A 12,735-nucleotide genomic window follows, 5' to 3' on the forward strand; every position below is an offset into this window, starting at 1 on the left:
CCAGCTGCCAGAGGGAGGAAAGCTGCTTGTGCTGGGAGGGAGGAAAGGGCAGGGAATTCTCCCCCTCTCCTCTGCCAGAGCTGCCCAGCCAGCTCACACAGGCAGGGGGTGTTGTGCCAGGAGGGGTTTGTTTATCTGAAAGCAAAAAAAGAAAAAGAACATATATAAGAAACTGTGTGGGAGAAGGGACAGGGATCCCACGGGGAGCTGGACTGGTATCCTTGGAGGGGTGACCCAGACACACTTCACTCGTGGCAGGTTCCTTTTGCTGACAATTTAATTTTTCACTCTCATTTTGATGTAATAACACACAAATGCCAGTTAATGGCACTCTCTGCCCCAGTGTTGGGTCAAACCTTTATATAAACCTTTGTAAAGCCCTGGGTAGGACCCTGGGCAGGACTGTGCACAGGGAGACCCAGCTCCCCAGACTGACATTTTTCCATTAAGAATACACATCAACAGATAAACAAAATGAACCTAATTTAACTCCCACTTTAGCTGCCGAGTTTTCCACAGACTTCAGTTCACCCCATCCTAAAACCTTCACAATTTTGCAGCAGGTAGAAAACAATTCAGTAAAAGATGATGCCTCTGGGGACATCCTTAAAAACACATATAATTTTTCATAAGAAAAAATAAATCAGATCAGGTCTTTCTTTACAAAATATGCTTTTCTTTTACAAATATTTTGCTTAGTTTTTGCAATAAATAGTTCATCAGAGTTAACTAGTACTTTTAATATATATATATTAAAATTGCTTTTTAATGTCATAATCAGTGCCAGGTATTGCCACAACTCCTTAGGGAGCCACAACCAGCAGTGGCAGTGATTGTGTATCATTTAGCTCCTCATTTATAGCCAAGTTTCTTGTACTTTAAAAAAACTAAAATGATTCTGTCAAAAGTCTGTGCCCACACCTTTGTCTATGGATTTTTACTGTCTGAAGAAAGCAGCAATAAGGAGATAAACCCAACAGTGCCTTTGTTTTCCTTTTCCAAGGAAGCATTTAGGTCTCCCCTGAAGCTGTTCCTACTCCTGAGTCGGAATCTCCTTGTTCAGAGCCCTGGGGGTGCTCTGGTGTCTCGCTGGCCTCATCCTCAGCCTCATCCCTGGGATTTTGGGAATCTTCTGGAATGACAGTCAGCTTGTCACAAATAAGATGTTCTTCTTGTGGAAGTGGAGAGAAGGACTGTGGAGCAGTGGGAGGTTTGCTCAAGAACTGTGGGAAAAAAGAGGAAATGAGAATTAGGTTGCACTGGCTGGACCATCCTGTTTGCTCAGAAATACTGTTACTGTTAAACCAAGATATTGTTTTCCACACATCAGTCGGTTTTCTCAGTCCTCACAAGTCCCAGAGGGACAACAATGTCACATCCTCTCTAACATCCTGTTCAGGCTTGGGAGCAAACTGGGAGTGCCTTTATTTGGAAGAATAACCCCAGGGGTGAGTGACTTCTTTGGGATAGAAACTTCCTTGAAAAAAAATCAAATACCAGGTTTGATGTGAAACAAACACTGAAAACTGTGATTTGTCTGAGGGGAAGGAGTTCACAGAGAGATCTGTTAAATACCTACGGGAAATGTGACTTGTTTGTGCCACCTCAGAGAGCAGAGACATCAGAGGGACGCTTGAAATGTCTCCTTGAACAATAACCTTTTGGCCAAGGTGAGGGAGGGGGATGTGCAGGGCCATGGGGTTCAGTGAGGAAATGGCTTCATTTTGGTACTGAGAGAGGACACTTTCCTGCCCTGCCTGCTCTGCTGCCAGGCTGGGACAGCCTCCTCTTCTCCAGGCTGAACAGTCCCAGCTCTCTCAGCCTTTCCTCAGAGCAGAGGGGCTCCATCCCCCTCATCATCTTGGGGGGCCCTAAGAAGAAATAATTCTGAATTGAATTTTGCACAAGAAACAAACTGCCCTACCAGGAATCCTGCTCAGTGTAATTAAAAAAATAAACACAGGTATTAATACTGCTGGACTATTAGGTTTTTCTAGCAAACTGTGATTTGCAATGTGCTGGCACTCACATGCAGTCACATGCACATCCTTGTTTCTTGGAGGGGATCTGCTGCAGCCCTTCTGTGCCCTCTGTGTGTAACAGGGTCCGTGGCCAGGTGAACGTTCACTGCCTCCTTTGATCTGGAATTTTCAGATTCCAGAGGATCAGAGATTCTCTGAAAGCTCACCCAGTTCCAATCCCTGCCATGGGCAGGGACACCTTCCCCCAGCCCAGGTGTCTCTGGGACACTTGGCCTGGTCCAGGTTTACTTCCCTACACTCTTCACTGAAGTTAAAACTCGTTATTGCACTGGTCACAGAACTTTGTTGCAGGAGAACAAATGTGCTATTTTAAGCCCCAAATGAGGCAGGAGAGACAGAGATCTCAGTTGCTCACCAGTTAAATGGGGAACTGAAGTTGACACCTGTTATTCTCTCACTTTAAAACGAAGGAAAACATCCTGTTTCTGAGCCATATAAAGCTACTTATTACAAATTACAGTTTGCTGGCAATCAGGTGCAAATGGAATAGGGCAAAATAAAAGAACATCTGAAGGTTTTGGCACCGAGAGCCTTGGAAAAGCACGTGGTTCTGCTGAAAAGGCTGACTTTCGTGTGTTAGGCAGAAAACAAACCTCTTTCAAGTGTTGTGGGAAAATATACGAAGGGCAGAAAACATGTTTGGTGAGTCGGATGAGGTAAAAAAGGGAGAAGAAGCAGACAGGGACGGCGGTGGCCACGGCCAGCATGGAGCCAAGGAGCACTGTCACAACCACCCACACGGGAGTGACACCTGCAAGAGAGGAGGGGAAATGATTTCAGCTCCATTGCTGAGGGATTCCTTTCAAATGATCACTTTCCCTCTGGAATGCCCCAGCCCTGGGAGTGTCCCAGGCCAGGCTGGACAGGGCTTGGAGCAACCTGAGCCAGCGGAAGGTGTCCCTGCCCACGGAGAAAGGGATGAGCCTTAAGGTCCCTCCCAGTCCGACCTGGTGTGTGATTCCATGATTTCCCAGTTCCCCCCCTGCTGCCCCAGGCATTACCATTGTGGGTTGTCTTCTCACACAGCTCCCTGCTCAGCTCCCCTATCTTGTTCCAGTCGGGAATCACCGCCTGCACTTGGACACAGTAACATGTCCATGGCTCCAGCTGGGACAGGATTTCAGAGTTGTGTTGGGTATCTACCTGGGAGACCTACAGACAGAGAAAAACACCACAAATGTGAAGAGCATGACAGCAGTGACTGGAATAGCTAAGGAATTAGCTAAGGAATGACAATTACAGTTACAAGAGTACTGTGAAACCACTCCCACCAGTGACCTTCTGGCTGTTTCTAGCAGCATTAATGAAGTTTTAGGCTAATGAGAAGAGATAAATGAGATAAGTTTGCAGACAGAAACTGTCCCCCAAGCAACTGAGATCAACTGAGAGCACTGCTACAGACAAACAGAATCTAACTGGAGAGGCAGCAAGTGGGATGGGTGAACAGGACAAGAGGAAACGGCCTCAAGCTGTGCCAGGGGAGTTTTAGACTGGAAAATAAAGTAGGGAAAATTTCTTCACCAAAAAAGTTGTCAAGCCCTGGCACAGGCTGCCCAGGGAAATGGTTGAATCACCATCCCTGGAAGAGTTCAAAAACGTGTGGATGTGGCACTCAGGGACACAGTTTAGTGGTGAACACAGTGCTGGGTTAAGGGTTGGACTTGGTGATCTGAGGGGGCTTTTCCAACCTTCACAATTCTGTGACTCTGTGATCCAGACAAAAGGAAAACCAAAAAAAAGAGAGAAAAAGGCTTCTGCAGGCTGTGGGATGACTGACAGCAGAACTTGCTGTTTAGAGGCACAGTCAGTCATGTCCCTGTAAGTGCAGAGTAAAGGGGTCCCTACAATGTCCTGTTCTGCAGTAACAGAGCCTTTCTCAGCCTGAGGAGACTCCATAGCCAGGTTTCAATCTCTGAGCAATCACACACTCCAAAAATAAATTGTGAAGTTACACAGTCTCTGCCCTTTGCTTCTTTGATCCCTAGAAAATCACTCAGACCCAGCCCCAGAAGTGTTACAAGCGCAGATCCTGACTGCAGTTCCTGCTTCCTCTGGCAAATCCCTCCGAGTTTGCACCCCACATGCAGAAATACCTTCCTTTCTAGGAGGATGGGAATTGCAAACCTGGGAATTGCAAAAAAAAGCTCTGCTTTTTGGGAGATGATGATTCCTCATTTTCTGGAACTGAATTGTGCAGGGTAACAAACACAAATCAGAATTATACACAGTGCAGCCCCATTCTGTGAAAACTGTGCTGACGTGAAAAGCACTAATTAGACAGTGACTGGTGTCTGCTGGTCTGAGGCTTCCTCTTTTCCTGTAATAGAACACATGATCCTATAATTATTTTATTATTTATCATCTTTCTCCAGGCACTGTGTATGGAGAAGCCTTTGGGGCTGAGTAACACATTTGCCTGTGGAAGAGACTGTTCATGAGAGGGAGAAAGTGAATTACACAGGCAGAAATTGGAGAGGTGAGCACAGTCAATGTAAGGCCTCACCCATTTGGGGGGATTCAAAGCCCAAAGTTTCCTGAAGAGGGAATAAACTCTCATAATGTAGCAGTTATTTGTAATTATGGAAAGAGAAAATTCCATCCATGCTACTGTTTAACTACACAGCCCCCTGCCCTGTGCTCCCAGCCACTGTTGTAGTGACTGGGCTTGATTACACTGTAATTAGTAGAGATCTATTTGTACCTCAGCCCTGTCAGAATCCCACACTGGTTTGGGTTGGGAAGGACTTTAAAGCCCACCCAGTGCCACCCCTGCCATGGGCAGGGACACCTTCCACCAGCCCAGGCTGCTCCAAGCCCTGTCCAGCCTGGCCTTGGACACTTCCAGGGATCCAGGGGCAGCCTGTGCCAGGGCCTCCAGGAGCTTTCAGAGCCTCACCAGGATGGTATTTTCCCAGGAAAAGCAGAGATCAAAGTCCCCCTACCCTGGAAGCAGAGGTGGGGTCTGTAGTGGTGCCTTTCTTCCAGTACAGGATCCTGTAGCCCCACGAGCCGTAGTACTGCCTCAGAGACCACCTGTCCTGCTTGTGCTCAGCAAAGGGGCCCGAGAAATCCACGTGCAGGGCCCCAGACTCCGACTCCACCTTCACTTCAGGGGGCCCAATCACTGCTGCGGGGGGGGAAGAGAAAAAAGAGGGGAATTCAGCTTCACATTCGTTTCAATTTGACATTTTTGTACAGCCCACATTTGAAATAAATTTATCTGTTGGAAGAAAGCGATGTCTTTTCACGGGTCAGGCACAAATAAATCCTTTCCTCGTGGAGAGGTCTGGAAAGGGGGTTATTTTTTCACAGTTAAACAACAGACACCAGTGCAGACTCCATTCCCCATGCCCTGGATTAGCTCAGTTCCCTTTTGCCAGCTGTGGTGACTCCTGGGAGAGGAAGGACTATTTCCATGGTTATTACTCACTTCTCCTTCTGGGCCAAGCTGTCACAACATCTGTTTTTCCTCAGGAGACCCTCTAGTAAAGTGTTTTAATGGGTTTTTTTCTACTGTGATTATTTTGAAAACCAGAAACCTTTGAATTATTGCTCTGTGTGTTACTGGTTGTCTTCCTTAAACTGAAGGTTATGCCCTTGCCTCCTGTAAATGGCTTGTCCTTGTTATGGCATTGTGGCACTACCTAAATTATTTCATGAGTAACTCATAATTCCATAAATCCCTTATAATTCCAGCAAACTCTGGTTGCCTCTAGATGCATCACAGGGCTGTACATTCCTACAATGCTCATGAACATTTCTTGAACTCAGGAACAATAACATGAGGACGGTCTTGGTGCCCCTGGTTTTCTCAGGCTAATCCTACAGCACAGTGTGGAATTCCTTACAGAAGCACCAGCAGAAATAAGAACAGAATCCCAGAACTGTCAGGGCTGGCAGGGACCTCTGGAGATGATCCAGTCCCACTCCCTGCCCAGGCAGGGTCACCATGGCCGGGTGGGGTTGGAATGTCTCCAGAGAGGAGACTCCACAGCCTCCCCGGGCAGCTGCTCCAGGCTCTGCCACCCTCAGTGGAAAGAAGTTTTTCCTCCTGTTGTGTTTTAGTTTCTGGCCATTGCTCCTCCCCCTGGCACTGGCACCACTGAGCAGAGTCTGGGACCGTGCTCTGACCCCCTGGGAGACACTGGTGAGGAGTGATGGATCCCCTGGGAGCCTTCCCTTCTCCAGACTGAGCAGGCCCAGCTCCCGCAGCCTCTGCTCAGCAGGGAGATGCTCCAGACCCCTCAGCATCCTTGGGGCCCTCCTGGACCCTCTGCAGTGGCTCCTTGTGTTCCCTGGACCGTGGAGCCCAGAACTGAACACAACACTCCAGCTGTGCCTCACGGGGCGAGCAGAGGGGCAGGATCCCCTCCCTGACCTGCTCCAATGCTCTTCCTGATGCATCCCAGGACCCCAATGTCCCCCCGGCCCCCAGGGCACCCTGATGGATCATGGATGACTTGTCATCCACCAGGACCCCCAGAGCTCTCTGCAGCAGGTCAGGTGAGCCCAGCACAGAGAGGAGTCACAGAATCTCACACACCTTTATGTGACACCCTCTCACCAGCCGTGGCAACACCACAAACCCTCCCATCCTCCCTGGGGATTTGCCCACTGCCCAGTGCTCCCAGCTTTCCTGCCAGTACTTTTAGTCCCTGACTTTCCCATTCAGGATTAAGCTGCCTTCCCAAAGCCAAGCCAGCTCCCAAGGCCACAGGCTCTTTCAAATATATGTCAAACATATACACCTCTGTGAATGATTTACTGGTTTTCTCTCCACTCTGAGAACCCATCCACACTTTTTATTACATTTTCTTCTGGCTGTAGTTTATACCTTCAGAATTGTAATTTTTCCACACCATGTTTCAGTGCTTCTGTGCTGGGCAGGTTAAACTGTGTCACAATTATCTGTTTTAAAGAGATAACCAATAAGAGCCTTTGGAAAAACAATGCTGTTAAATGTAAAATTCCACTCTGAAATCCAAGAATGATGAAATTCAAGCGAGTGGAGGTGGGGCAAGAATAAAATCATATTTGTAAAGGTTTTTCTCCAAGGTGAGGTGTGGAACAGAAGCTTCCTGTGTGATTTTGTGTTAATGGCTGTGAGGAGAAAAAAGCACTGGGTAACATGAACTAAATAATCTAAAATATTTTCATTTTTGTTCATGATTAGAGTAAGAATGTACAAACCACAGGATGCTCAGTGGTAAAACCCACTCTCACTGCCAAGCTCAGCAACACAATTAACGCCTGTGCTGTGCACTCTAATCAAGGCTATGCCTAAATCTTCCCTCCCAGAAGAGTGTAAAGCTTCACTAAGAGAATGGCAATATTGTGTATATATTGTGAATACTGGGCAAGCAAGTTTTCTTGACTGAAAATTAATCTTTCCCTGTGAAACTGGGGTTTTTGGAATGAAGACAAAAATAAAAAGAAAGCATTTTGTCTGGAAAAGCAATGAGGAAGCAACCTTCCACCAGCCCAGGTTGCTCCAAGCCCTGTCCAACCTGGCCTTGGACACTTCCAGGGATCCAGGGGCAGCCACAGCTTCCCTGGGCAGCCTGTGCCAGGGCCTCCCCACCCTCACAGGGAACAATTCCTTCCCAATATCCCATCTAACCCTGCCCTCTGGCACTGAGCAGCCATTCCCTGTGTCCTGTCCCTCCAGGCCCTTGTCCAAGTGAATTCATTTAGACATATAGGAAGTCTGATTCCTAGAAGACAACCTCTCCCTGGCTGTAAAACTGAAATGATCCTTATTTTAAGGGAAGAAAGCCACTCTCTTAGAAAATCTCCTCAAAAGAGACTGCAGGTTACAAATGTGTAACAGCGAACCTACTCTGCTTTCTGCCTTCAAGTGTTACAACTACGATTTTCCAGGTGATTCAGTCCAGAACCGACCTGCACCCTGCAGCTGCTCTCCTGGGTGCCCGGGGGAAGGGCACCCCGGCTGCGGGGGGCACCGGGGAAGGGCAGGGGGGCCTTACTGTCGTGCATGGGGCTGAAGCTGAGGGTGACCCATGGCGAGCGGCCCTGCCCCGCCTGGGCCCGCAGCTGCAGGGTGTAGTTGCCGTACTCCCAGAGCCAGGACACGTCGCAGTGTGTGGCCCTCAGCCCGCTCCGCAGCAGCTCGAACGTGTCTCCCGGGAGAACGACGCTGCGGGGAGAGAAACGCGGTTACGGGATGGACAAATTGCACCCGACCCCCCTCTCGGCCTCCTGCGGAACAGCAGGGCTCTGGGGACGGCCGGTCAGGACTCAGGAACACGAACATACACATCCAGTGTGCGAGAACCACACGAAGGATTTCATGTGCATCCACAAATCTGTGAGAGGGGTTAAAATTCTGAGTCAGTGAACAGATGCCCCTTTCCTGACAGTGGTTACAACACTCGATTCACCAGACAGGAGTGATCAGAGGAGCCTGCAAATACTCAGCCAAACCACTGTGCAGGGCACTGCTGTCCGGTGGGGACCTGTTCAGAGCTGTCTCCAAGATATGCATATATGGAGAAGCCAGAGAAAACAGAGCCTGACAAGTGACCAGGAACTGTTTGTAGAATAGAATCACAGAAGTTTTGGGTTGGGAGGGACCTTAAAGCTCACCCAGTCCCACCCCTGCCATGGGCAGGGACACCTCCCACTAGCCCAGGTTGCTCCAAGCCCCGTCCAACCTGGCCTTGATAATACATGATATGATATTTAATATATTATACTCTTTATGGTTGGCATCCAAAGTCCACCTAGGGATGAAGTGACCAAAAGGTAACAGCTACCAAACCCCCAAAAATCTTCTTTAAACTAAGCAGGAACAGAAGCCTCCAAGGAGACCTCAGAGTCCCCTCCTGTGCCCAAAGGGGCTCCAGAAGAGCTGGAGAGGGACTGGGGACAAGGGATGGAGGGACAGGACAAGGGGGAATGGCTTCCACTGCCAGAGGGCAGGGATAGATGGGATATTGGGAAGGAATTCCTGGCTGGGAGGGTGGGGAGGCCCTGGCCCAGGTTGCCCAGAGAAGCTGTGGCTGCCCCTGGATCCCTGGAAGTGTCCAAGGCCAGGTTGGACAGGGCTTGGAGCAATCTGGGATATGGAAGGTGTCCCTGCCCATGGCAGGGGGTGGCACTGGGTGGCTCCATCTGAGAGGTCAGGGAAGGAGCAAATGCTCAGCAGGACGCAGTCTCTTGAATCACAGGTAACAGCTACATGATAAACCACACACAGAGTGAATAACATCCATTGTCAAAAGGTGTTTCCCGTTCCAAAAATAAAAGGTACAAAGCTGCCTGGGGTGTGAAGGCACAGAAAATGCCTCTGCCCTGTTCTTAGCCCAGCAGAGAAGCCTCTCACAAGCTAAAAGAAAGGGGCAGCTCCTGATTGTCCTCCGAAGAGGAAACAAATCACAAACACGCTCAGAGCTGTACACTGTGAATCAAAGAAAGCAAAGCCCCAGACCCACCTCCTGTAGCGGACAGTGTAGGTGATGTTCCCCCGGGGGAACCTCGGCGCCTCCCACTGCAAAGTGCTCTGCAGATTGACCGAGGTGATCCTGGCGTTCCTGGGCCTTGGCAGCCTTCCAGCCACTGCGGGAGCAATCCAAACACACAGCTCAGCTCCTCGGCCACTCCTCAGCCAGCCCAGCTCTAAACGCAGCTCCTGCCTCAGCTGCTCCTTTCAAACCAGGCCTCCACACCATTAATTTACACCCCAGTGCCTCCCCTGCCCTCGGAGCTTGTGCAACACAAACGAGTTACCAGCACCAGTGACTTCCAGTAAGTGTTTATGACACCACCATTTCCTGGGCACGGCTGACCTGGCACTGCCCAGCACCCAGGGCATGAACTCTCCCTGAGACTGGCAAACCCAAACGTTTGGAAGCACTGCTCCAGCAGCACTATGGGAATAACAGGGTGTGGGGAATGATAAGCAGAGATAAACCAGAAACACCTGTGAAGGTGAGTTATTCAATATAATAATCATTAATCAGCACTATTCACAAGTGACAAGAACAGCTGTTTTCTTTGCTTGGAACTGAATAAAAGAACCCCCAAAACAGTGTAAAGTATCGATGATCAGTCCATTACTATCATGATTTAATGATCTTTAAATAATTGCTGGTATTGAAACTGAAATAGAAAAGATTCCAGCTCATTATTGCAACACAAATGAGCAATGCAAACAAACCCTGCCAGATGAGATCAGGCCTTACATGTCACAGGTGTCAAACCTGATGACAGATGTTGTGAGATAAATAACACAATTTATATGTTAACAGTTCACAGAATTATCAAGGTTGGAAGAGAACTTCAAGGTCAGCCAGTCCCTAAACCATGTCCCTAAGGGCCAGTGGCTGCAGAAATAAATGAAATTAATGTGCCAGTTACCTGCCTTTGGCAGACAGGAGTTTGAAATCTAACCCGGGCTTAAATAAAAACTATTTCAGACTCAATCCCTACAGTGTTGACCTCGCACCCAACAAATCAACTCAAACACACGGCACATCACAAACACAGAAATGAGAATCACAGAAGGGTTTGAGTTGGGAGGGACCTTAAAGATCATCTCATCCTACTCCCTGCCATGGGCAGAGACACCTTCCATAGCCCAGGTGGCTCCAAGCCCCGTCCAACCTGGCCTTGGACACTTCCAGGGATCCAGGGGCAGCCACAGCTTCTCTGGGCAACCTGGGCCAGGGCCTCCCCACCCTCCCAGCCAGGAATTCCTTCCCAATATCCCATCTAACCCTGCCCTCTGGCAGTGGGAAGCCATTCCCCTTTTTTCAGTCCCTCCAGCTCCTTGTCCAAAGTCCCTCTCCAGCTTTCTTGGAGCGCTGCCCCTGCTTTCAGGATGAGGTCTGAGATAGGCATGTAAATTGCCAGGAAAAGGCAAGGCTCCTTTCCCTGCAGCATTTCCTACCTCAACAATCTCCAGGTAAATTGTTTTATTGTGCAATGTGGACGGCGAGATATGAAGAAATACTTCTGAGGGTTTAAGGTTTGTGCACAGAATCCCAGGATCCCTGAGGCTGGAAAAGCCCTCCCAGCCCATGGATCCCCCCTGTGCCCCATCCCCACCTTGTCCCCCAGCCCAGAGCACTGAGTGCCACGGCCAGGCCTTCCTGGGACACCTCCAGGGCTGGGCACTCCAAACCTCCCTGGGCAGCCCCTGCCAAGGCCTCACCACCCTTTCCAGCAGGAAATTCCTCCTCCTGTCCCACCTGAGCCTCCCCTGGCACAGCTGGAGGCCGTTCCCTCTCCTCCTGTCCCTTGTTCCCTGGCAGCAGAGCCCGACCCCCCCCGGCTCCCCCCTCCTGTCAGGGACAGTCGTTGTCCTACAGTGACACCGAGCCCTGTCCCGCACAGTGACACCGAGCCCCCGGAGCGCGGCTTCGCCCCCACACCCGCCTTTCCCGGCCGGGACTCGCCCCGTGTCCCAGCCCGGGCAGGACCGTGCCCGTTTCCCAGCACGGACAGAACCGCGGGGCAATAACGCCGGCGGGTGCCCTGCACGCCCCCCGGGCTGTCCCTGCTGTCCCCACAGGGCACACCCGCCCGCTCCGGACTCTCGGCTCCTCACGGCACCGGCGACCCCATCGGCTCAGGCGCCCCTCGCTCCCGCCTCCCCGGGGGCACCGCCGCCCCTTCCCCGCGGCGAGGCGGGACCGGGAGGTCGCTCCGTCCCTCCGTCCCTCCCTCCAGCGCCGGCGGACTCACCGCAGAGCAGGAGCCCGCCGAACAGCGCGCCCCTGAGGGCGGCGGCCATGGCGGCTCCCGGCGCCTCCCTCAGCTGCAGCGGGGCCGTCGCGCCATCGCCGCGGGAGCGGGGCCGCCCCGAAACCCTTCCGGCTTCCCGGCGGGGCGGGGCGGGCACGGCGGCTCCTCGGGCGGGGGCTCACCCAGGGCACCGGGGCTGTTCCCTCTAGGACACCGGGGGTTCACCCGGGACACCGGGGCTGCTCCCTCAGACACCGGGGGTTCACCCGGGGCACCGGGGCTGCTCCCTCAGACACCGGGAGTTCACCCGGGGCACCGGGGCTGCTCCCTCAGACACCGGGGGTTCACCCGGGGCACCGGGGCTGCTCCCTCAGACACCGGGAGTTCACCCGGGGCACCGGGGCTGCTCCCTCAGACACCGGGAGTTCACCCGGGGCACCGGGGCTGCTCCCTCAGGCAACGGGGGTTCCCCTCAGACAGCGGGACTGTTCCCTCTCGGACACTGGGCGTTCACCCTCAAATACCGGGACTGCTCCTTCAGACACCGGGGGTTCCCCTCAGACACCGGGACTGCTCCCTCAGACATTGGGGGTTCCCCTCAGACAGCGAGACTGTTCCCTCAGACACCGGGAGTTCGTCTCAGACACCGGGACTGCTCCCTCAGACACCGGACTTTCACCCTCAGACACCGGGGGTTCCCCTCAGACAGCAGGACTGTTCACTCTCAGACACCGGGCGTTCACCCTCAGATACCGGGGCTGCTCCCTCAGACACCGGGACCGTTCCCTCTCAGACACCGGGACCGTTCCCTCTCAGACATCGGGGCTGCTCCCTCAGACAGCGGGACCGATCCTTCTCAGACACCGCGGTTCCCCCTCAGACACCGGGGCTGCTCCCTCGGACACCGCAGTTTCACCCTCAGACACCGGCTGTTCACCCTCAGACAGCGGGACCGTTCCCCCTCAGACACCGGGGCTGCCCAACT

The 12,735-nt window shown here is 51.8% G+C and overlaps 1 protein-coding gene across 1 annotated transcript; it reads right to left on the minus strand.

Annotated features, from left to right (window-relative positions):
- Positions 1-259: 259 nt before the first annotated feature.
- Positions 260-12,075, minus strand: IL10RB (interleukin 10 receptor subunit beta). Its single transcript, XM_027748855.2, has 7 exons — positions 11,751-12,075; positions 9,497-9,620; positions 8,030-8,199; positions 4,985-5,169; positions 3,044-3,194; positions 2,636-2,793; positions 260-1,223 (listed from the first exon to the last, which is right to left on the minus strand). Exons 1-7 carry the CDS (start codon positions 11,797-11,799, stop codon positions 1,011-1,013), a joined length of 1,050 nt encoding a protein of 349 aa, XP_027604656.2. The 5' UTR covers positions 11,800-12,075; the 3' UTR covers positions 260-1,010.
- Between the last annotated feature and the right edge of the window lie 660 nt (positions 12,076-12,735).

The sequence above is a fragment of the Pipra filicauda genome, unplaced genomic scaffold, assembly GCF_003945595.2.
Source record: "Pipra filicauda isolate LSUMZ 115617 unplaced genomic scaffold, ASM394559v2 scaffold677_size160692_pilon, whole genome shotgun sequence".
NCBI lineage: Eukaryota > Metazoa > Chordata > Aves > Passeriformes > Pipridae > Pipra > Pipra filicauda.

What these genes read in the sequence shown, in the direction of transcription:
- IL10RB (XM_027748855.2), bottom strand. Translation starts at nt 11,799, where the DNA reads ATGGCCGCCGCCCTCAGGGGCGCGCTGTTCGGCGGGCTCCTGCTCTGC. An exon ending in CGGCGGGCTCCTGCTCTGCG is followed by an intron (nt 9,621 to 11,750) that starts GTGAGTCCGCCG and finishes TTGCTCCCGCAG; the next exon opens with TGGCTGGAAGGCTGCCAAGG. An exon ending in TACACTGTCCGCTACAGGAG is followed by an intron (nt 8,200 to 9,496) that starts GTGGGTCTGGGG and finishes CTCTCCCCGCAG; the next exon opens with CGTCGTTCTCCCGGGAGACA.